Here is a 24,393-nt window from a genome sequence, read left to right as displayed (position 1 = left end):
CAGGGACGGCCTCTCCAATTCCGCCTTCCTGAGGACTTGGCTGAGTAGCTGGAGGGGCGGGAAGGCGTAAGCCTCCAGCCCTGTCCAGGGGATGTCCAAGGCGTTGGTCGCCCACGCTTCCGGATCGGGGAAGGGGGAGACAAACACCGGAAGGCGCCTGGAGAATCTGGTGGCGAAGAGATCCACCACAGGCTTCGGGGCCACAGCCCAAAGGCGGAGAAGGGCACCATGCGTGATGGTCCATTCCGCCTGCAACACCCTGTCGGAGCGGCTGAGCGCGTCCGCCAGTGTGTTGAGGCTCCCTGGCAGGTAACGCGCTGAGAGAGAGATCTCCCGCTGGGAGCACCAGGAGAGGATCTCGCACGTTCTGCGGGAGAGAGTGGGGGACCGCGAACCTCCCTGCTTGTTCACGTAGGCAGCCACTGTCGTATTGTCTGTGAACAGACGCACGCGCTTGGCTGCCAGGGAAGGGAGGAACGCGACCAGAGCAAGGAACACGGCCTCCAACTCCAGCGAGTTGATGTGCCATGTGCTCTGTTCCGCAGACAACACAGTCCGGAGGCCGTGAGCCGGTCCGTGTGAGCCCCCCAACCCAGCAAGGACGCGTCTGTGAACAGGTCCATGTTGGGAGGGGGGGAAACAATGGGAACCCCCCTGCATACCCATCCCGAGTCCAGCCACGGGAGGGTTGCAGCCTGGAACCAATCCCCAAGGGGAACCAGAGTGTTCCAATCCACACAAGGAGAGTCCACCAACGGCTTCAGCGCGTGCTGAAGCGGGCGTTTGTGAACTCTCCCTAGTGGAACCAGAAGGGCCATGGACTCCATCTGCCCCAGGATGGAGGCCAAAGTCCGAAGGGAAGCTCTCAGGAGAAGCGAAGTAGAGCGGATGAGAGCCTGGAGCTTGTCCACCCGCTTCTGCGAAGGTTGGACAGTCCAGGTGACCGTATTGAACGTCATCCCCAGGTAAGTGAATGACTGAGACGGCACGAGCTCTGACTTCGTCTGGTTGACCGAGAATCCCAGCAAGCTGGCCTCCCGGAGAACCAAGAGAGTGTGCTGCCTGCAGAGAGCCTCGCTCTGGCCCATGATGAGCCAGTCGTCGAGGTATGCTCGCAGCCGCACTCCCTGTGACCTCACCAGCGCGCAGAGCTGCCTCACCACCATGGTAAAGATCCATGGGGCAAGGGACAGCCCAAAAGGCAGTGCGCGGAACTGGTAGACTTGACTGGCCCACCGGAAACGAAGCCATTTCCGGTCGGCGGGATGCACCAGAATATGGAAGTACGCATCCGTCAAGTCTATCGAGGTCACCCAGTCTCCTGGGCGGAGAGCGTCCCGAACCGAGGCAGGAGTCTCCATCTTGAATCGAATCGTTCTCAAAAACTTGTTGAGAAACGAAAGATCCAAGACAGGACGCCAAGCTCCCGAAGCTTTGGGGACCGCGAAAAGCCGTCCATAAAACCCCGGGGAGCTGTGGTCCGAGACCGCTTCCACCGCGCCCTTCTCTATCAGTGAGGCAACCTCCGACTGGAGGACGGCCCTTGCCTCCTGTGAGAAGGGGGGCTTGAAGGCTGGAGGACACCTGGTAAGGGGGGCCTTGTCCCCCAGCCAAAGCAAGCGGAATCCCGACTTCACAACACCCACTAACCATCGGCTGCGTATGGCGGCCAGCCAATGTGGGAGTGCCCGAGCAAGGCCCCCCGCCATCACCAAGGTGGAGGGCGGGGGGGGCGTGAAGCCGGGAACGCTTCATTGGGGGTGGGGCTTTCCACTGGAAGCGCCCCTACCCCTCCTCGAAAAAGATCTCTTACCCGACCCGCGGGAAGAGGTAATAGATCTTTTCCGGGAAGCAGGATGTGCCTGAGCAGAGGTCTTAGCCTGTTTGTGCTGAGCCTGCTGAGGAACAGCCTGCTTGGGCTGCTTCAGGGACTGCAGCGCAAAAGAAGAGAACTGCTGTTCTCTGTTGGTGTCAATCTCCTGCTTCCTGGCATCGGCGGCCAGGTTGCCGAAGAGAGCACCATCCACCAAGGGCGACGATCTGAGAGTGTTTCTCGTCGACTCCTCAGAGAACTGGGAGTGGGCGAGAAACAAGTCCCTTCTGCACGAGACAAAATGTACGTACTGCAGAGAGGACAATCTCATTTGCTCCTCGTTCACCCTTGCCAGCGTGGAGAGGAGTGTGGATACGTCCTCCGAATCTTGCTCCTTACTCAAGGTAAAGGGAGTCAAAGACTCTGTAAGAGCACGTGAAAGAGCCCGCAGGATAGTCTCCGAAATGGAACTGAGTTCCAAGAGCTGCCTTCCCACCTCCTCAGAGGACATGAGAGACTGCTCCGAAAGAGGGAGAACGGACTCCTTCTTCAAAGGCTTCGTCAAAAGAGGTAGCAATGCCGGCGTGACCGGAAGCGGTGCACGCGGCAGAGCAAAGGACGAAAGAAGGTTCCGTGAAGCCTTAGGCCAAGGCAACTTCCTTTGAGCCGCCGAGGGCACGAAGAAGTCTGCCTGTGTTGCAGCAGCCAGGTAAGGCAAAGCATGCTCCGGAGCTGTGCCGTACGGCACCAGAAGCGGAACTGCTGCTGGAGGCAACCCGCTGCCGGCAGGAGCGGGCTTGGCGAACAAACGAGAAAGCTGGAAAGCTACTGACGGTGATTCTTCAAACCGGAAGTAGCTGTCCTCCTTCGCCCACCGGAAGTCTGCCATCGCCGACGGACCCGCCGCCGAAGGCGTGGCCGAAGACGAAGCCCCTTCCGGGAAATAACGCGAAGTGACTTCCGCGGCCGCTTCTAGCGCTACCCTGAAGCTGGCCGGAGCCGCCAAAGGCAGCTGCTCCTCGTCCACAGACCCAAGGTCCGAACCGCCACATGAAGGGGATGGCTCATAGCCCAAGGAACCCGACAAGTGACGCTGCGAGGACAGGCCGGAAGCCAAACGCCCCTCCTGTTGGTCATCGACGAAACTCACACCCTGGCTAAGAGGAGGGTGAGAAACGCCAGCAACCGAAGGCAGCTGAAGGGAGGAGCTAGCAGACACCACCGGAGTGGGTGGCTGCTGCTGACCCAACAGAGGCAGAAAGCCCGAATGCCCAGGAGAACGACCGAATTCGAACTCCGCCGGCATCCCAACGGACGCAGCGTGAACCGAACCGGAAGAACCGGGAGGAGCCGGAAGAGCAGACGCAACGGCATAGCTATGCCATGGCTGTGGAGTCTGCCAGCTACAACCCGGAAGCCCTGGGCCGGAACCGGAAGTGACAGAGGACTGTGCACGACCAACTGGACCCACACTTCCCGCCCAGGCAGGAAGGGCAGCTGCCGGAAACGGCTGCTGAAACTGGGCAAAGCTCGAACCGGAAGGGACCATGGTCTGTCCGCATACCAGTGAACCAACACTTCCGGCCTGAGCCGGAAGAGAAGCTGCCGTAAACGACTGCTTACGTAGTTCGTGGCTCGAACCGGATGGGACCATGGTCTGTCCGCTTTCCAGTGAACCACTACTTCCGGCCGGAGCCGGAAGGGAAGCTGCCGCGGACGGCTGCTTACGTAATTCGTAGCTCAAACCGGCAGGGACCATGGTCTGTCCGCTGTCCAGTGAACCACTACTTCCAGGAACTGGAAGTGCAGCTGCCGCGGACGGCTGCTGCGAGCACATACCTTGTGACGACCGTATCCCAAAAGGGACCTGCTCAGGTGCACTCCCGCAAGCGGTAGCCACCGAGCGCCGGCCGAGAAGAGAAACGCCTCCCTGTTCACGGCCTCCAGCACCAACGCCGACGCCAGCAGGCTGGACAGGTGATCCGGAAACAACAGGAAAACAGGAAGCCAACGACCGAGGGTCGCACACCCCCGGGAGGGAGGCAGAGCTGGAAACAGGGTCCGTCCGCGCCATCTCTGTACGCACGAGCGTCCGAATTTCTGGAAGCAAAGAGGACAAAAGGCTAGCCACAAGAGTGCCAGCCTCCGGCACAGGTACCGGGGTCGAAACGGACGTGGTAGCGGTAATGCCCGCCGCCCGCGAGCCAGACGAAGTTTCCTCCGGCGCCGAAATGGGCACCGAAAAAACGAAGTTAGTCTTCGGGTCAGAAACGTGAACCGTGGGGTTCCTAGCCGAAGAAGTAGAAGCCGAGGACTTAGGTTTGCCAGGGCCTTTGCCCTTACTCTCGGCCTTAGCCGCTCGCTTTTTCTCACTATCAGACATGCTGTCACGCGAGAAAAACAAACTACTGAAAATACACAAGTCTCTAGGACGTAAAACTTCAGCAGAATAAACTAGCACAAAGTACAGGTTACAAGCAGGTAATAGTGCTTCTGGTCGATGCTAAAAGTCCGAGCACGGACCCAAACTAACCAGCAAAAAACACCACGTGTAAGCGAAAAATGGCGACCAAAATGGCGGCCACAGCCACAAACTACCGAGCAAAATTCACAAGTCCGCGGACGAGAAAATTCTCAGTAGAATGGCAATGCAAACAACAACAAAATGGAACAATCTCACCGCTAGAAACAGCTATGAGCAGACGGGGAGCCGAGGCTGGTGGGTGCCAAGCAAACAGCAAACAACAGCCTAGGAGCGAAATCAAGCACGACCTGTCTCTCTGGCTGAAAGATGTCGAATGAGGGTGTCTCGTACTGGGTACGAGATCTGTGGCGTGACACGCTACGGGAGGCAACCCAGGGTAGCAAGCTTGCTACTTTTTAGTTTGGGTTGCTTCCCTTAGACTATAGACGGGATAGCGTTTTTCAGTTAACCTAGCATCTCGACTGCGTCAATGCTAATATGTGACTCGGAGTAAGAATATGTAATTTAATGCTTATTTTATAGCCATCCATTGAATTGAGAAGAAAACAAAGCATACTAAACTGCTAAGTATGAAACAAACAAAAAGGAAATAAACAGAACCAACAGAATCGTTTTGTATGTGTGGGTAGTAAATACGTTTTATTCACAAAATACGGCGGAAAACGGCGACCAATTTGTTGCACAGCGGCAGGTCACTTTTTTAAACCAAGGTCAGTACTTTCATATATGACAAAGGAAAGCAAATGAGGCCTGAATAATAAAGTTATAGTGTTCCTGTGTGTGTCTGAGCGATACACTGTTTTAACCAACTATCTTCTGAAACGTAATTGCACTCAGCAGATCTGTCTTCCGCTCAGAACTTTCGTGTCACACGGTCTTTGCGACAAAGAGATAGATGGCATTCTCGCAAAACACCATTGACAACTCAGACCCGTCATTTTTAGCCTTGACATTGGGAAGAGCAACTATTATAGTGTGTTTTAAGAAAGAAAAACATTGTAGTATCGGCAGAACACGACCAAATGAGTTTCGTGTCACAGCGTTATGGGCGTCAGATTTTTTAGACTTTTTGTTCTCACACTGTAGCAAAATCATTATTAACACAGACCAGTCATTTTTAGCATAGACATTGAGAATGGCTACTATTATGGTGTGTTTTAAGAAAGAAAAACATTATAGTATCGGCAGAACACGTCCAAATGAGTTTCCTTTCACAGTGTTATGGGCGTGAGATTGTTTAGACTGACACTGCAGATCATATCTCAGAAACTACTGAGTGGATCTTCATTAAATTTGATATGGATATTTTTGAGGGGATTTTCTCATGGAAGGTTTCTCCGTTGTTTGATGACGTCATATTTTCCCGTTTGTCAAAAAGTTGAGGCAGAACTTTCACAGTTAACAGTTTTTCATCAATTTGATCGAAATTCTTATCACACAATCTTAGATCTAGGCCGGATTATGGGATTGCATTTCAGCTTGGTACCTTAAATTTTTGTTATTAAAATGTTCGTTCAAAATATGCAATTTTTTTAATTTTGTAAAAACTAATATTTGAAACAGAAAAGTCATATTGGTGTATTCCCTATTGCGTCCTTTATCTAAAACTATATAGTTTTATTGTATTGAATTGAAAATTATGCTTACAAATTAAAAAAAACGATAAATAACCGGAAATCGCTCAGAGCGGAAGGTGGTGGAGCGAACTGCGTTCTCTTCTCAACTACACCTTCCGCAAAGTACTTGGATGCCGTTTCGGCTGCAAGCGCCACCGCGCTAGCCAGCTTAAGAGGCAAGCGGAAGCACCTTCATCAGCACCTTTCCCCATCATGCTCGGAATCGCAATCCGGAAGTTGACCCCTGGAATGACCGTCAAAGTCAATCAGGGAGTCAGCTTTACTGACAACTTCCTGCCCACCGGGCGGAAGAGGAAGCTGCACCCCCGGGCCAATATCTGTCGATAATGCGGGGAGAAACAAGCCTTCCTTTCGCTTCTCAGGGTCCCTACCCTGAGCCAACCGAACGCCTGAGCGAGAGTGGTCAGCCCAAGGATCAGAACTTTCGCCCCCACCAATGGTGGGGGGTAATCTCTCCTGAGCAAGCGCTCCGCTTTGGCCGGAAAACCCGGTTACTCGTGGAGCAGACATACCTCAAGAACAGTCAGACGAAGGGTACACCGGCGGAAGTACGTGGAAATCTTCAGAGACCTGCGAAGCATGGACTTCCCCCCGCGTGACTGTGGCGGAAGCTGAAGAGGAAGGACGAACCTTGGCCAGCGAAGCAGCGTCGGCAACGCCGGAAGGGAGAGCACGCAGCTCAGCCCTAGTGGAAGAAATTTCCGCCGCCAGCGAAGTCACCCGTGAACTAAGCGACAAAAGCAAAGACGCCACATCGGAAGCAGCTAACCCCGAACTAACGGGTACGCTAGTATCCAAAACTGTCTTGTCTACCTGACCCACCTTGTCCGATAACCTAGGCGGTAAAATAGAGGACGCCGGCAAATCGACTAACACGTCAATACATTTCTTGGACGAAGGCTCTAGTACAGAAACAACGGCTTGTCCGGCATGTTTGGTTTTCCTAGGTCTTTTCTTAGGAGGAGAAGACTCAGCAGCTATCTGTTTTAGAGCATGCTTCTTCTTGGCACTATCGGCCATTGCAAAAGACTCACAAACATTTTTTTGGAAAAGAAAAAATTAGTCCGAATGCGACCAAATTGACGCCAAAATTCAATAAAACAAGGAAAGACCTCACCCCACAGGATAGGCGAAGTCAACAACGAAGCGAAGATACCAAGGGGAAGAGCCCAAAGTCAAAAGACCAAGGACAAAGGCTGAAAGCAGCCGGAGCGTACAAAAACAGCGACCAACTCCAGTGAACGCTGAGGAAGGAATGATACAAATGGCGGCATATGCGCGCGCATACGGAAGACGGACCCGGTATTGGTCGGTCAGGGATACCAGTATCGGTATGGATCACTCTTTTTTAGAGTAGTCTCCCTTGTTACCAAGGGGACGCGTACAGCGTTACCAGCACTGAACTAGGGTTAATTGCTATATGTGAGTTGGGTAAAGATATGTAATTTAATGCTATTTATGTGAGTTGGAGTAAGAATATGCGATTTAATGTGGGTTTTTTGCTTGGGTTAAGTTTATTTTCTGTCATAGTGCACTTGAAAGGTTAAATCGAAAATTTCAATGATAGATTTTCATTTGATTAATATACTTACCCATTTCTCATAAATGCATTGACCTTGATCTCACATGCTAGATGTCGAAAAACTACTCAAATTACCTGCCCTTGTAGGGTGGTAACCAAGCTAAAAAAGAAGCCATAGCCGTTGCTATGGCCTGACCCAGCCTAGTTACCCACAATACCCCGCGCGCCACGTGGGCGGCAGCATCCTGAAGAATCATTCGAGACTCTCAAAAAAACCAGAAAATTAAGTAGCGGGGATGGATGGGAGGGTATTAACTATGAGAATTGGGTAAGTATATTAATCAAATGAAAATTTATCATTGAAATTTTCGATTAAATTACATATTCTTTACCCAATTCTCATAAATGGAGATTGCTCCTAAAGGAGGAGGGACTTAATTATGTCCCAAAAAGAACCTGTCCTGCAGAAACTAACGAGGGCAAAGAAAAGGCCTCGTCAAGTCAAGAGCAGGAGATGTCCAAGAGGTAAAAAATTGATGAACAAGTCATCAGACCTCCGAAGAGCTGTTGGCAAAACTTCGCATAGGCGACAGGAACACCACCAGAAAGAGAAGAACCACAGGCTCTGGACTACTGAACACCTGAAAAGGAACAGAGGGAGGACTGAACGCCCCCCCCTTGTGTTCAATAGGCCACCACTCATAGGACTGTCCTATGAAAGTAGCAACCCTCCTGTGAGCGTCAACTAAGAGAAACCTCTTTCACCTATAGTGTAAAGAGAAAAGAACATGAGCTTTAAGCTCTTAGTTCCAATTGACTGAGCTCAAGCTAAAAAGGATTTAAAATCTCTAACCAGACAGTTTGAAATTCCAAATCGCCCGGAGCAAGAATCCTCAATAAAAAGGGCAGAACTCACCAAAAGAATGGCGAACAGGTAAGGCCCCCAAGAAACCAGCTAGTCCAACAGACAGGCCAGTAAGAGAAGGCCGCGAGAGTACCGTACTTTCCGGGTCATAAGGCGCGACTTTTTTCCTCGAGTTTGACCCCTGCGTCTTGTATAACGAAGCGCCTAATCCGTGTATGAAATACGAAAAAAATCAAAGAGACCGCCTGAGTACCAGTCAAACAACTTGTGATAATGCATGTTTCAGCTACTAGGTACTACCCTGGCCAAGTTTCCTCTCAAGACATCAAAGAGACCGCCCCATAGGTTAAACTCGGTCACTGACCCCGGTGCAGGAAGTGTTTCCTCTCTCAGATCTATGACAGGGGAAACACCTCTCATAGCAAAAACTGGGTCATTGACCCCTGGGAAGAAGGTCAGTGTCTAAACAAGGCAACCCAGCTATCACAATGGACCTGCCTTTGATCTCCCCGCACACACAGAGCACACATATTTCCACTCTGTATTCTTCCTTTGATGTGCGGCTTATTTTCATTCTTCGACCGTTTGTTACCGGTATACTTTTTTAATTTTGGTGCGCCCTATCGGCCCCCTGCGCCCAATGGGTGACTGGATTACAATTTTGTTTAAAAAGAAGGGGGTGCGCCTTATGCGCTGTAGCGCCTTGTAACCCGGAAAGTACGGTAGTAAATCCAAACACCTCCGACCGTGAGTAGTCGAAAGTCGAGAATGATTCTTCAGGATGCTGCCGCCCACGTGGCGCGCGGGGTATTGTGGGTAACCAGGCTGGGTCAGGCCATAGCAACGGCAATGGCTTCTTTTTTATAGCTTGGTTACCACCCTACAAGGGCAGGTAATTTGAGTAGTTTTTCAACATCTAGCATGCGAGATCAAGGTCAATGCATTTATGAGAATTGGGTAAAGAATATGTAATTTAATAAAGTTTGTGACGTTGTGACAAGTTATGAACATATGCCGGGATTTAAATTTACTAGTTTGTTAAAAATAAACTACTTTTTGAACTTATAGTGTGTTTATGAGCTTATAAGTGTGACTGGATTTGTCTTGCCTTTCTTTGCGTGTCTCCTTTTTAGGCTAAAAGTTTTTCTGAGCATGTCACAGTTTTAGACTCCTTTTCATGCCTGTGACCATGTATGTGAGTTGGAGTAAGAATATGTGATTTAATGACGTACACACTTTTGCGTCACTTAACCTTCAGAGTACCAATGATATTACTCATGAACGGCCCATACTTTCTAAAGAAATATTAAACATAAAAAGTATCCTTCTACACAACCCACGCCATCCAAATAGAAATAAACAAGGTAAAATGCCTTCTTTAATTCAAAAGTGGGTCGTCCACAACCCACCACATATAGACTGTGTAGTTCAAATGACGTCACTATTTATTTGTTTATTTATGGAATAATTCTTCAAAAATCGGTCGTTATGAAGGATCTATGGTGTTTGAGATTTACATGAAGTCTCGATCAAAAATCCATGTCCCACCTCATAATTATTACCAAGGGCGGGCTTCTTGACCCCGTTAAGGTCAACACTTGTTTTTGTCCGGAGTTCTAATCCAACGCATGCTGTCAGTGATAGAAGGGAAGTAACTCGGAGTTCTGGGTGCGGGAATTCCCGCAAACGTATAAGTCTGTCAGTGGGTTTCGTTCCCTGGCTCGGTTTGTAAAAGCGTTAAAAGCTAATATCTTCCGTTTGACTATTGTTAGGAATGTAATTTTTTGCATACACCCGTCTAACTCTATTCCTAACAATTTCACGAAATTTGAGCTTGATTGACCCAGAGATACAAGTCTTACCCGACAAACACCGACCGCCCGCCTCAAACAAACAAACAGACAGAGCAAATCCAGTAAGCCCCATAATACTAATGGCGGCTTAACAACAGCTGCCAGGGATTAACAAAAAAAAGTATAAAAAAAAAAGTTCCTAGGACGGAAGAAATCCAACCCCATTCTGATAATCATCGGTCCACGCTATCGCTCAGTGGTCTCTCTGACAGGATGAATAATTACTACGCGCATTAAAGGGAAATCTATCAAAACAAAAAAACAGAGTTATCTCCCATATGTTTTTCGCTAACGTTTCTGATAACAGACGAAAGACGAACGTGATTGTTGAATGGCCGACTTCGACAGTGATCTCCGTTCTGTTCTTCACAGTTATGATAAAGACATCGTTCTAAGGTCACAACAAGTCGAAATTTTGAGACTGCTGTGGGAAGGAGACCGTGATATTGTTGCATCACTCCCAACTAGTTACGGAAAAAGTGTCGTCTGCTTCGTAGCCAAAGTTGATTATCACGTGACACTTTTGCCATATTTAGAGTTGTTTGCACAGTAAATACACCCGCGAAAGATAGCTCGCTTAACCCAATGCCCCCTGACAACAAAATGGCAGGCAGCCTTCTTAATCCTGAGCAAAGGGAAACTACTCCGCACAACATGCACACATACAAAACAAAACAATTCATATAAAATCATAGAGTACTCACATTTATATAGAAGATGGCAGAATAACCCGAGAATACACTATAGTTTCATATGCAAGTATGTTCTGTCCACTTCCGATGTAATAAATGTTGTTTAAAAAAAAAAAATCCAGCAAGTGTTCTTCAAAAACGTCCAACGTGTCAGCCTTCAGTCCTCATTTACACCAATATATGTTGAAAACTCCCAGAAAAATTCTCCCGAAAGTCCTGTTGTCGAATAACAACACCCAGATCGATGTCAGACTCATCCCCTTTCACCTCTTCAAGTAGAAAACCTTCGAAAGGCGTGTCAGAATCGTCATCTGAGTTCCCCATGATCGAACACCATACTTCCAAACCTTCGTTCAACACCATTTTGTCAGACAAAAAAATCTCAAACTTTGAAAATTCACAGCTAACACGCTATCGCATCGATTCAAACTCTGCAAACGCTAGAATGAAGCAGCCGGAAGGAAGTGCATTAATCACATCCGGTCGCAAGGCCTTATGGGTAAGGCTCAAAGCGAAAGTGAAAGTAGGTGACCTAGTGTTTAGCGGGCCATGCCGGGCGTTTCAGGGATTTCACAGGGCACTTCCGGCGGGCCATGCCGGGCGGTTCAGGGGGCATTGGGTTAAAACTGTCTTACATATCAATTCCTTTGAAATTCAAAAATTACACAACACCATGAAAAATCATTATCGACGATCGCGAATCTGCTTATATCAATAACACATTACGAAAAGCTCTAAATATGTAAATAAATCGATTTCCTCTCCAGAGAAGGAAAACAAAGGCATCCTGTCAGGGATAAATGAGACCCGAAGGGAAGTAACTCATTTTGTATCAAATGGAAAGGAGAAAAAAGATAACCACCTGTATAACCGAAGTCAAATGACCAGTAATAAAGGTTCTCCTTAGGAAGCGGGCGCGGTGGGTTGGAGATGATGGACGCGTCGACTCCCAGGTTCTGTGCGAAGCTTTCATAGCCAACGATGGGGACACTTGTAACGGAAACATTTCCCAAGCGCCACAGTCCACCAATGGTCCGCTCAAATCCAAGAATGTTGCTCACTTGGACAACTGTTGACAACATGAAAGAAAAAAAACTTGGTTGATAAAGTCAGAGGAATGATCATTCTTTAAAAGTCCGTTTCCAAAAGGCGAATCTGTGCAAAATGCAGGGAGGAAATGATGGTTGCTTTAACACTATTACAACATACTCTCACAGGAACCCATGAGTAAACCACTCAGACCATACAGTTGTTAATAAGTCTGAGAGAGTGGACAATACAGAATGACAACAAAGAACAACTCTACGCTTTTAATTAGACTGCAACTACAAGTAGTCCAATTAATGGTACTGGTCACACACATCACTCTTAGACGGTTTTGGCTGGCTCTATTACAAAATATAAAAAACGCTCGCGCTGGACCTGAGTACTCTTCAGACTGGCTCGCTCAATAAATATAAATGTTTCAATCAATCAATCAATCAATGAGGCTTATATCGCGCATATTCCGTGGGTACAGTTCTAGGCGCTCTGCAGTGATGCCGTGTGAGATGAAATTTTATACGGCCAGTAATTGCAGCCATTTCGGCGCATATTTACCTTTCACGGCCTATTATTCCAAGTCACACGGGTATAGGTAGACAATTATTAACTGTGCCTAAGCAATTTTTGCCAGGAAAGACCCTTTTGTCAATCGTGGGATCTTTAACGTGCACACCCAATGTAGTGTACACGGGGGGGAGTTCGGACACCGAAGAGAGTCTGCACACAAATTTGACTCTGAAATAAATTTCCGCCGAACCTGGGATCGAACTCACGCTGACAGCGGCCAACTGAATACAAATCCAGCGCGCTACCAACTGAGCTATATCCCTGCCCAAATGTTTGGAATGTCTGTGGTGTGAATGTTGGTTTCTGACCAGAAATGCAGATCTATCTCTGGCCGATTCATAGATTCAACCTACAAACTGCGACCTCATCTGTGATCAGATATGTTTCGACAAGCATTAAACGGATGAAATTAACCACATGCAGTTTATTCTTCAGAAAAATGCTCACAAAAAATGGGTTGTGTTCGGTGATTTGTACATATACGTCTTCCTCGCGATAGATTCGCTTATTATTTTGTCTTATGAAGCCGTCATCAACACGAACACAATGATTGCAGAAGCAAACTCTGTACCTACACGACCGAGACACAAGACTGATTATTTCACAGCTGCAATGAGAATAGAGAACAAAGACGTTTTGGGTAAGCTTACTCACGTCAGGTCTTCACTGACAAGCTAGGAACAGACGGAAAATTCCGAACAAAAGTAAATGACGTCAGAGTCTCTTTCGCTTTGCGTGTAACTTTGTCATTACTATTTTTGTGTGACGCGTTCGGCTGTTCTATCAGGTCAATGGCTGCGTGTTGCCCCGCCGGTGTGAACTCCTCCTACGGCCAAGTTGTTTTTGTGGTTTATTTCGCATTTAGGTCCCAGGTAACATCATGAAGTTTTAATACGATCAATCGGACCTATTATCAAGTTAGTGTATCAACTTTTGAACGAACTGCGCCCAGTAGTTTCCCAGCAATAAGCTGTTAAGTGGAGAAAGACACACAGACACACACTTCAAGGCTGCTGAGCCCTTGTACTAGCGTACTCGGGGATAAAATGAAAGTCTGGTGGATCACTCAGATCAAATAAATAAATATATGAGCCTGTGACAAAAGGTCGTTCGGTATACCCTTGTGCATTTGCAAAGAATTTTTTTCACAAAAGCTTTACTATTTTTGTGTTCGTTTGTTGTTTTGAATATACCCATGAGAGATACATATGACAACATGTTGATGTCTGTAAATCTGGATGTTATTTAAAAAAAAAAAAAAAGTATGAATATATTCTTTGTTTCCCTCCTGAGAACGTGTCCGGTGTGTTCACCTAAATCATCCAAAATCATAAGCACTAATTTTTAGCAAGTAACCACACAACTGAGGTTTGAAAAATACACCTCAGTCAACTTTATGGTTAAGCTGTTGTAAATTCGGATGATTTTGACCCAAAAGAATCAGTCAGTCGATTGTGACTCGCGTATGTCCCACCGACGTGTTTCCCATTTATCTTTTTTTGTTTTCACCTGATCGCTTCCTGGACAAGTTTAAACATGTTTTCCTTTATAAACAACAGTAATAACGATAAAACTATATACTGCATATTGGAAAGGTTGAACATCACCGGTATTTTGAAAAAATGTGCGCCGTGGCCCGAACGTCACGACCAAAGATTCACCGATTTTTCCACTACACAATGCGTAGTTGGTCCAATCTTAGCTTTTGCATAAACCGGAACATGCCGGATGTAAGGAGAGCCTCGCTTTCAGTTCCAAAAATGGCCACACGAACACGTGAAGGTAAGAGACTGTAGAATGTCCGTTTGATTCTAGTTTGTTAATAACACCACGACCGACAGAATCGTCACAACCAACTACTGCTTTGACTATTAATCATAGATTAGACACTTTTCAGAGCTTCTGTTAAATACCAATCGAAAACAGTGACACTGACGGAGACGTCTATAATAATAATATTTTACAATTATACTGCGCCTAATGCACAATGTCAATGACCCCAAAGCGCTTAACACCAATTACAATAAATTGTGTTGACGGTTGCATGTGTTTGGCTCATTAAAAATTCCCTTACTGTTACACAGCAGATAAACATTTATAACAAACTTGAAATGATACAAAAAGGCAATGGGTGTCGATCAAAATATATATTTGAAAGAAACTTTCTTTTCTTTTTTACATTGTAAATGTTCACATTTAAAAGTATGTCCATTGCAGGGTGGTGACAACCAACAGCGGAAATGATGTTTTTGTAACTAATATCAAAAGACACGTTCCTTTTTATTCTTTAATTCTAGGAAAACAACATTGCCATGTGTGTTTGCTGCTACAGAGATATATCTGATGTTTTATATCCAAATCTTGCACATTTCATTTATCAGAATATGTCCATTCCTGTTTACCGACAACCAACAGCACAAATGTGTACCCATGTTCATGCTGTCATGTTATGACAATTATTTTGTGTGGTGATTGAAGGAAAGAAAGGTATTTGACATACAGTGGAGTCCAGCTATAACGAACCTGGGTATAACGAAATCCCGCTTTTAACGAACTGCCATTGATTTCCCGGCAGACAGCCTTCTATTTCTTACTTGTTACTTTCGGGCTACAACGAACCTTTTGAACTCATTTGCATAACGAACCCCTCTTATAACAAACACGTTTTCATCCCCCCAGAGCAGTTTTGTCTCTAAAAGTCACAAGGCTACAACGAACGGTGCAAGGTCTCGGCCAACCAAGACTATGGCATACTCGTAGCAAAGCCGCGGAATGGTACCGTAAACCAAGAATAGTGACGTAATTACGTCACGGTCGAAAGTCTTTGACGTCAATGCCTCCCTGTAGTCTTTTTCTCTCGCGCGGTGTGTGTGTGTTCATTTTGTGCACATGGGTTAGTGTTACTGTTTGTGTGTGTGTGTGTGTGTGTGTGTGTGTGCATGAGTCTGTACTCGTGTGTGTGTGTGGTGTGTGTGTGTGTAAGAAAGAAAGAGAGAGAGAGGGAGGGAGAGAGAGAGAGAGTGTGTGTGTGTGTGTGAATGTCTGAAGAGTACTCGGGTCCAGCGCGAGCATTTTTTATAGACACTGACCTTCTTCCCAGGGGTCAATGACCCAGTTTTAGCTATGAGAGGTGGTTCCCCTGTCATATGAGAGAGGAAACACTTCCTGCACCGGGGTCAGTGACAGTTTAATCTATGGGGCGGTCTCTTTGATGTCTCAGCTGAAACATGCATTATCACAAGTTGTTTGACTGGTACTCAGGCGGTCTCTTTGATTTTTTTCTATTTTGATACACTCCAGGAAAAAAAGTCCCGCCTTATGACCCGGAAAATACCGTACATGCTTTTACACAACTTTTTAAATTTTACTTCTAAAATTACAGTAAAGTGAACATTTGAACTATGCCTCTCTATGGATTATATTATGAAGCATGCAGAGATTGTACTCTCCAAGGAAAGATCGATGGGACGATCATTTGAAGGTGAGTGGGAAAACTTGTCTTGAGGCCATTTAGGGTTGAAAACTCTACAGCGAATTACTGATATAACGAACTAAAATGTATCTCCCTTGAGATTCGTTGTACCCGGACTCCGCTGTATAAAAAAAATCCTGAGGTCAGTTTTGGTGTTCTATTTCATGCGAGTGGAAATAATCAAGATGTGTGAGTGTTGGTTGTCACAGTGGACATATTATTACATCATATAAACACAATATATTTCGACAATCTTGGATGAATTTTAAAAGGGATAGTTATGTACCTTTGTTTCAGTAAGTTTTAACTGTTGTTTTCAACTTTGCCTTTGGAGATGTTTTTGCCATTATTTTTTGTGAACTAGTTTGACTTGTGTCACAACCAACAATCTCAAATTATTCGACTAACAACTGATAAAATCATGTCAAGTGTTGCTCAAAGTATCTTTTAACACATGTTTCCAGATAGCCAAAGGACACAACTTAAAACATGCACAAACTGAACACTTTAAATCCATTTTGGAAATTGTCACTTTCAGTCCTGATTGTCAACGACCTTTTGTCACAGGCTCATATACATGCATGGCTGACTCAATTGAACAAATGAGTGAATCACTGAATTACTTTAAGCAAATCTGTGGTACATATAAACCGTTTCAAGCCATTCCAACTCATTTGAAGTACATGTACCTGCAAATCTGCCGGAGAATAGCACAATCCGAAAATGTTTGGGACATTACTGACAAAATTATCAATGCAGTGTCATTCATCACAAAGATTTTAACATTGTTGATAAAAAATAAAACATGGGATCGAGACCGAACTCTGAGCTGCAAACCATGGGGAAAAATTAATATCTTTTGTATTAACTCATCGTTGAAACAGCTTCAGACTAAGAGTTTCAAACTTCATAATCAGATTGTTTATTGTGCTTTTATTTCCTTTGTGCTTAAAAAAGCATGATCAATAATAATTAATTAAGTAGAAGTGCAATGCCAAGGCACTGCATACCCCCGGCGAAGGACAAATCCGCTCTCTCTCTCTCTCCCTCAAACACACCCCAAGTCACACACACATTCACTCTCTCACACAAACTTCATACACACATAGACGGACATACACACCTTCACAAACAAACACACATACCCACTCTCTCTCTCTCACACACACGTGTACACACCCCAAGTCACACACACACTCATTGACTCACACACATCTCATACATACAAAAAACACACTCATACAGACGGACATACACACCTTCACAAACAAACACACACACACACACATACCCACTCTCACACACGTGTACACACCCCAAGTCACACACACACATACTCATTGACTCACACACATCTCATACATGCAAAACACACACTCATACGCACAGACGGACACACACACTCTCTCTCACTCACTCACACAAACTTCATACACACACTCATATATACAGACGGACACACACACCTTTACAAACACACACACATAAACTCACAAACACACTCACGCACTCTCTCTTACAGACAGACATATGCCCGCACGCACACACACACACAGTGACTCACACAAATCTCGTACACACACTCATACGCACAGACAGACGGACACACACACAAACACACTCTTCCACACACACACATAACCACACTCTCTCTCTCTCTCTTACACACACACACACACAAACAGTAACACATGTGCACAAAATGAACACACACACCGCGCGAGAGAGAAAGACTGCAGGGAGGCATGACGTCATGATGCATTAATTGACATCAAAGACTTTCGACCGTGACGTAATCTTCTTACGCGAGCTTTATCCATAGACTTGGAAACTACGGAATTTCTACCCGGCCAAAGCGGCCTTGGGTGGCGTTTGCTAAAAAAATGGGGGCGCCTATTGCACCCACTGTATTTTAGTTAGTATGTTCCCAATTTTTGGTGAACTTCCCTACCCAACTGCAGCACTTACTCAGTCACGAAGAATCCTTCTTTATCATGTATTATCGGTATGAAAATTTCTCAGGTCGATTACAGCTTCGCTGGAATTAACAATATATTATAGACTGCTGTCTTTTACTTCCAAGATATAATGACTAATCTTCAATTTTCATTGCAAGGAATTCTGTCCTGGCTCAATACACCCTTTTGGAGATGCGAGACCCAGTCTCACCAAGCTGGGACAGTTCGTGTACCAAATGTATGAAGGTAACAGCCATGAAGCATGTTGTTCAGGTTACAGTATGCCGGTTCCTTTATCTGCCTGTATGATATTACGTTTTCAAACTTAGGATAGACATTACCTACTATGCCCCCTACTAACAACATTGACTTAAGTCGCGGAGCCGGACAGAGTGAGCGTCCCCCTCCAGAGAGCAGACCTCCACTACGTCCCTCCGTCGACTCCCCAAAACGTCACACGTTGAAGACTGACAGCAAAACTATTTTTCAGGGAAGAAAGGAACAGGAACAGTGAGACCAGGGTCACCATGAGAGCTCCGGGCATGAAGGGCCACAAGAGCCAGGACAATTTATAATTTTGGATGATTAATGAGATGAGGATGATTATAACAATACAAGGCTCGGCGCTCACCTATGTAACTTCAGCAGGACAGACGACGCACTGCAGAGTATAGAGGTAATGATGCGTGCGTGCTACGCGTGCCTGCATTCACACACACAGTGTCAATGCCACGGGTGTCATTGATAATGTAGCAACAAAAAACAAGGGAGCTTAATTCCAAGTTGACATTAAAATTTCCAAGGTCTTTCCCTTAAAGTGCGCTATACAAACTTTTTTCTTTTTTTTAAAAGTTAAATTGAACATTACCACCAAGCATTTTGACATAATTTGGATTTGTTTTCGTTAAAAAAAGTTATTGCAATTTTCGAAAACAGTAACCTTTCTACTCTTGGTGACAATTTAAATAATTGTCCTTGTAGTGTTTGTTTAAAATGTATAAGTTGTTCTGTGGGGTAGGTGTAGAGAAATTAAAAGCAAATAAAGAATAAATGTGTCACATTATTATTGATTCATATCCATAGCATGTGTCAAAATTGTTTTGTACTGTTCAAAGTTATACAAAAAATATCAGAAAAAAAAAATCTGAACTTGCTGAATTCGAAACACGGACCTCTGGGTTCGAAGTGCAACGTCGTATCCATTACACCAACGAGACAACTGAAGAAAATTAACAATTGAAGAGATATAAAGTTGAACGCATCGATGCGATCTCACAGCGATTGAAATCTTTGGTGACCAGTATCTGCTATTTGTACTAAAATGACTGTGTTTAATAACGTAACGATGGCCTGACTATGCATGACATGAACACACACGCAACACCTGGGAAGCATTTATTGATAAATGGCTGTCTACAAGCGTTGACAAAATTTGACATAAAGAGACACGAATTCCTCTTTGCCAAAAGAGCAGATTGTCCCCCTTGAAATCATCGCGTCTGATTGGTTGGTTGCCCGCTGCAATGACACTGCTTGCGTCAAAAATAGGAATGATTGTAGTCTTCGACAGCACAGCGGCGTCACCGATTTCTTTTTTTTCCCATCCCACTACACGTTGCGTGAAAAAAAAACCAGGCCAAGTACTCGTCATAAACACTATTGCAGCATGCAGCGCCGCTGACTCTGCGCAGGCCCTTAATGATGATGCTATGGATTTCCAATTTGGTTTGAGACTATGTGACAGAGCAGCACTCTTCGCTTACTTTCATAATATATATATCCTGGCATTAACCAGGCCCGAGAACTGCTGCTCCTGCGGTGTTGGTCAGGTAAACAGAACCTAAGCACCCTCAAAGTGAATGACCAATGACTTATAAGCTAGTATGCGCAGCTCATACTTCTTTAAGAATTAAATTTATATTCTAACTGGCCCTTCTCCTACCAAAGACTCATCATATTGAACTGCTGAACAGGTGTTATTTCAAATACTCTACTTTCCAAACTGACTGTAGAAGAAATACATGTGATGATGTATGTCACTTTTAAGCAGAACAGCAGACTTTCTTGGGCAGAGATCTACCAGTATCTAGGGGCTGCATATTCCTAGTTTTGGGGCACAAAAACTTAGGCAGTACTTAAGCATAAGGCAGACAGTCATGCTAGAATGTTGGCAGTACAGTACACAAGAAAGCCAAAATAAAACCAAAATAAAAATTCGCACCGGTACACAACTCCAACCAAAAGTTAACAGATCTTTGGAATCAAGACAATCTGCTGACTAAAAACACCAACCAAGAGCGGACAGAATGTAACATGTAAATTAAATGCTCATTGATCACATTATCATAACAATCACAAGACAGAATAATGAAATTGAAAAATTGCACAATTACTTGTGGTTATAAAATATATGAAAGAACCAGCTTTTAGTTTCACACATAAAAAATTAAATAAAGAAAATAAATATATACGTGTATGAACAGAATGTTAACAAATCATGAAACCAACATCCGCAAGAAATAGAATAAAAGTTAAAGATTGATACGGTAAGAGAATAAATTATATAAATCTATTATTCTATATAAAATAATGACAATGCAGTGATGACATAAGTACAGGGTCCCCACTGGTTTTTAGAAACAAAATTCCATGACTTTTCATGAGCCTCAATAACATTTTCCATGACCAGATCCACAGGTCGCCATTTCCGAACACGCAAACTTTTTACGTCTTGTCACTGCCAGTTTTGACACTGGCTTGCTTTGCACTGAATTTGAATCAGTTTCTACGACAAGCAAGTCAAGCATTTGCTACGCAGTCAGATTATCGATAATGTTTGCTGGTCCTGTCATTTCACTAAACTGGACCACAGGCGGAAGGTATCGTTCACTGGACCACTACTTTCATGAAAGTAGTGGTCCAGTGAACGATACCTTCCGCCTAGCGCCTGTGACTGGACCAGCCACTGTTTGTATCCATCTGCACTTTCGTAAATTGCGTTTCGTAACCGTCACTGTGACTTGACGAACTGTCATTTTTTTCACCGCGATACATAGTTCATTGCGAAGATCTTCCTTGGTAATTCGTTCCAATTCCGCATACTTTTTGTTGTCAAGAAACAACTGTCAACTCGAAAGAAAGTTTCAAACTCATCATCCTCCATCTTGCTTGTCGAAGCGCTAAAGTACTTTATCGATGCAAAAACAAAAGCAGAAAACTTCGACAATACCGCAGCGCAGACGACACGACGAGATAACGGAAGGAAGTGAGCCTCGCTTTGGCTCAAGTGCCGTTAAAACTACCGTTATTCTCGTATGCAAATACGAACGAGAAGTTGGTCATACGAACAAGCCTTGTGCTGGCGACGCAAATCGCTGCTGGCTGGCAAAGGGGGGGGGGGGGGGAGGGGGGGGGGGGGAAGGGAGGAATGGCTGGGCAACAAAAATAGCCGCTGGCGTGCTCAAGGTAAATTTTTTTTCTTCTTATTTTTGTTAAATTCCATGACTTTCCATGACTTGAATTGAAATTCCATGACTTTCCAGGCCTGAAAAATTAAAAATCAAATTCCATGACTTTCCAGGTTTTCCATGACCTGTACGAACCCTGTAAGTATAAATCCATCAAAGAAAAAGAAGCATAATCCTCATAATAGATGATATAATTGCTGCTCAAATTATTTGCCTGATTTAGCTTAAAATTAAAAAAGAAAGTATTTCTCTGCATACCAATGTCAATAGACGAATTCTGAAAATAACTGTCGGGTTTGTATGTGTTGTGGGAGTGTGACTTTTTCGTGCAAAACCACTGCCAAACATGGAGGGGCCAATCACTAGCAACGGGAGTGTCGGAAACACGTTAATGGAACGTTTTTGACCAAAAAAATAACGTTACATTTACAGAACGTCGACCCAGTCCTCGCCGCGCCAGCATCTTGCAAGCGAGTTTTGTTGACAAGTTTACAATAAGGTCAATATAGTATAATAAGTGTTCGTCTGTCTGTTTATTTATAAAACAACTGGCACTGGGTCGAAGTACTGTAAAATAATGTAACGTTTTGTATGCCATAAATTAAACGTTTCAATAACTTACCATTCTTGTTATTTGATTCTGAATTTTGAAACGTCAGCAGTCAATCTGTTTTTTGATTATTGGCAGCAGAGACACACTTTACAATCACAATACTGACACTAAAATCATTCCTCCTGTTCCTTGAAGATTTACAAAGCAAATAGTCAACGGTTGAAAACTTGAAACTGACACTTAAGAAGTTGTTAAAACTGCCACTCACACAATGGGCAAGTGATTCCCAAGTTTTACCAGCCTAGCGCCTCGCAGAATTTGTACTCGCCGCGGGTGAACATATTTCTGCATCTCTGTTGGTCATGGAAAATGACGGAAACTTGTTGGAGCACAAATAATTATATTTTCATTATACTGCATCAGATTATTTTGAGCTTGCCAGCTCCTATTCCCTTTTTTTCAGCCCCATCCCTGAAATCTGAAATCATAATAGTGAATTTAATAATACATATCTTACAGTTACACCAACAAAGGGGGCTGTAAATATCTACCCACCTGTTCATCCTATCCTGCAGCAGACACTGCAACATGCGAGTATGGGAAATGACAAAAAATTAGCTTGAAAACTTTCCAGGGCCACCCTTTCTCGTGAAAACTTTTACTTTACGCTTCCTTGATTTAAACCCATATTTTGTTTTAGCATAACGCCTGCTGAGTGGAAGTTTGAAAACTTTCTTTTCAAATCTGGGATCAAATGTACTGTTAATTGCCATATTTTATGGCCTACAACTACAAGAACCATCCGTTTAATCAACTCGATTTAGCCACTGATGACCAAAAGTAAAAGAATGTTGTCATTGACAATTTTCCTGCGATTTACTTGTTTACTCTCCGAGTCAACATCAGCCATGCCCAAACAAAGCTTTTTGCATTCCATGCCGAGTTTAAATAAAAGACGATCATGCTTGCAGTCTTGCAAGTTGCATAGCGAGAAACGGGGGACAGCATGGTCCATCGTAGAACTCTCACCTACCAGTACCAGCAGTAGACAAAAGAATAGATCCGTTTGCGAAATCCTGTTTTGACAATAGCCAACTTGCACAATACCCCACTTGGAACGCTCTCTAGTACGAGAGATAAGGAAGGTTCACTTCCCTGCGGGCAAACTTTTTGGTCTCAAGAGTTATTGTTCCTTCCATACGCTACAATGGCTACCGAACAGCAGAATTTTCATGCGATTCATCATTGCAAGTACCAAAGTTGCAAAATTACCTCAAAGAAAGAAAAATACAATATTCAGGATACAAGAAAGCGCATCTGATACAGTTATTGAACAGACAACGGAGTAACGGGATGACACGTAATTTGGACGTCGAAGAGAATTCAGCCAGGCATCGCTTCACAAGCGCTGGTGTTCTCAGTCTCTCTGTAAACCGAACAAAACGATAAGATATACACGTTCACGTTAATTTTATTTTCAATTCATACCTATTGATGTTTATACTTCGTATTAAATGTGAATCAACATTTTGACAGTATCTGGATGCGTAAATGGGGCCACCTCATCAACCACTTCATTTTCGCTACTCTGACCAAAGCCACAGGCGATCAACATGCCCGCATTTTAAGGCAGATCTCGCAAGGTAACGAAGATTTATCACGCGACTTCGCGGTGCTGGCTGATAGGGTAAGTTGCCTATTAACATCTTACCAACAAGTCTTTTGAACCATTTAACTTTTTGCAACCAGTTGGTTTATTGATTGCATACAAAGGCAGGAACTGTTGGGGTTTTCCCTCAAACCCATCTCCCTCTATGCCTGATGGTAAACCCACAGATTGAAATATAATATATGTGCACGTCCTAGATACTGGGAAATACTATGGGTTGTCAACTTTGAATGACTGTCACAATATCTCTGAGCAATGGATGACAAAGGGGATGCTTTGATGTCAAAGGGGATGGATTTGACTTACTGTAACAACCAAGTTTGGGTTTCCAAACATTGCTGTGGGTTTTAAACGATTTAATTTTTAGCCAAAATGCCCCCAAAACAGCACCTAAAACTGGGACAAAAATACACCAGTCTGTGTTGCAGCTGTACATAATGGAGAACAAAGCTCTGTGAATTTTATTGTGATGTTTATGGGTCAGCTGAAGGATTATTCTCGACATACACACTCAAGAATTACATCCATTTTTCTTCTTCTGGGAGTTTGATCGGTGAAGAAAACGCGTTATCGTGCGTTACATTGGTTTCCAGTTTCGACGTCAGTACGAAGTATGATCCCCCCTACACGGGAACCCTTCAAATAGTTCACTTTTAGGATTTAATCATTTCAAAGACATTTTCTTTTCATAACACAACACGGCGTTATGAAACCCTTTCATCTGAGCTTTTAATCACAGATGTTGGTAACCTACTCCTCTTTCGTTTTTTTCAGTAACGCACGACAACGCAGCCAG

The 24,393-nt window shown here is 44.6% G+C and overlaps 1 protein-coding gene across 1 annotated transcript in view; it reads right to left on the bottom strand.

Annotated features, from left to right (window-relative positions):
* The window catches only part of LOC138952794 (uncharacterized), a 44,562-nt gene that overhangs the window by 16,691 nt on the left and 3,478 nt on the right, over positions 1-24,393 (bottom strand). The window contains exon 3 of the mRNA XM_070324535.1: positions 11,730-11,936. Coding sequence (XP_070180636.1) covers positions 11,730-11,936 — 207 coding nt within the window. The remainder of the gene's footprint in view (positions 1-11,729; positions 11,937-24,393) is intronic.

Source organism: Littorina saxatilis, linkage group LG17 (genome assembly GCF_037325665.1).
Source record: "Littorina saxatilis isolate snail1 linkage group LG17, US_GU_Lsax_2.0, whole genome shotgun sequence".
In the NCBI taxonomy this organism is placed as follows: Eukaryota; Metazoa; Mollusca; class Gastropoda; order Littorinimorpha; family Littorinidae; genus Littorina; species Littorina saxatilis.
Note: the sequence above shows the minus strand (reverse complement) of the source record. Positions and strands in the feature narration are given on the sequence as shown.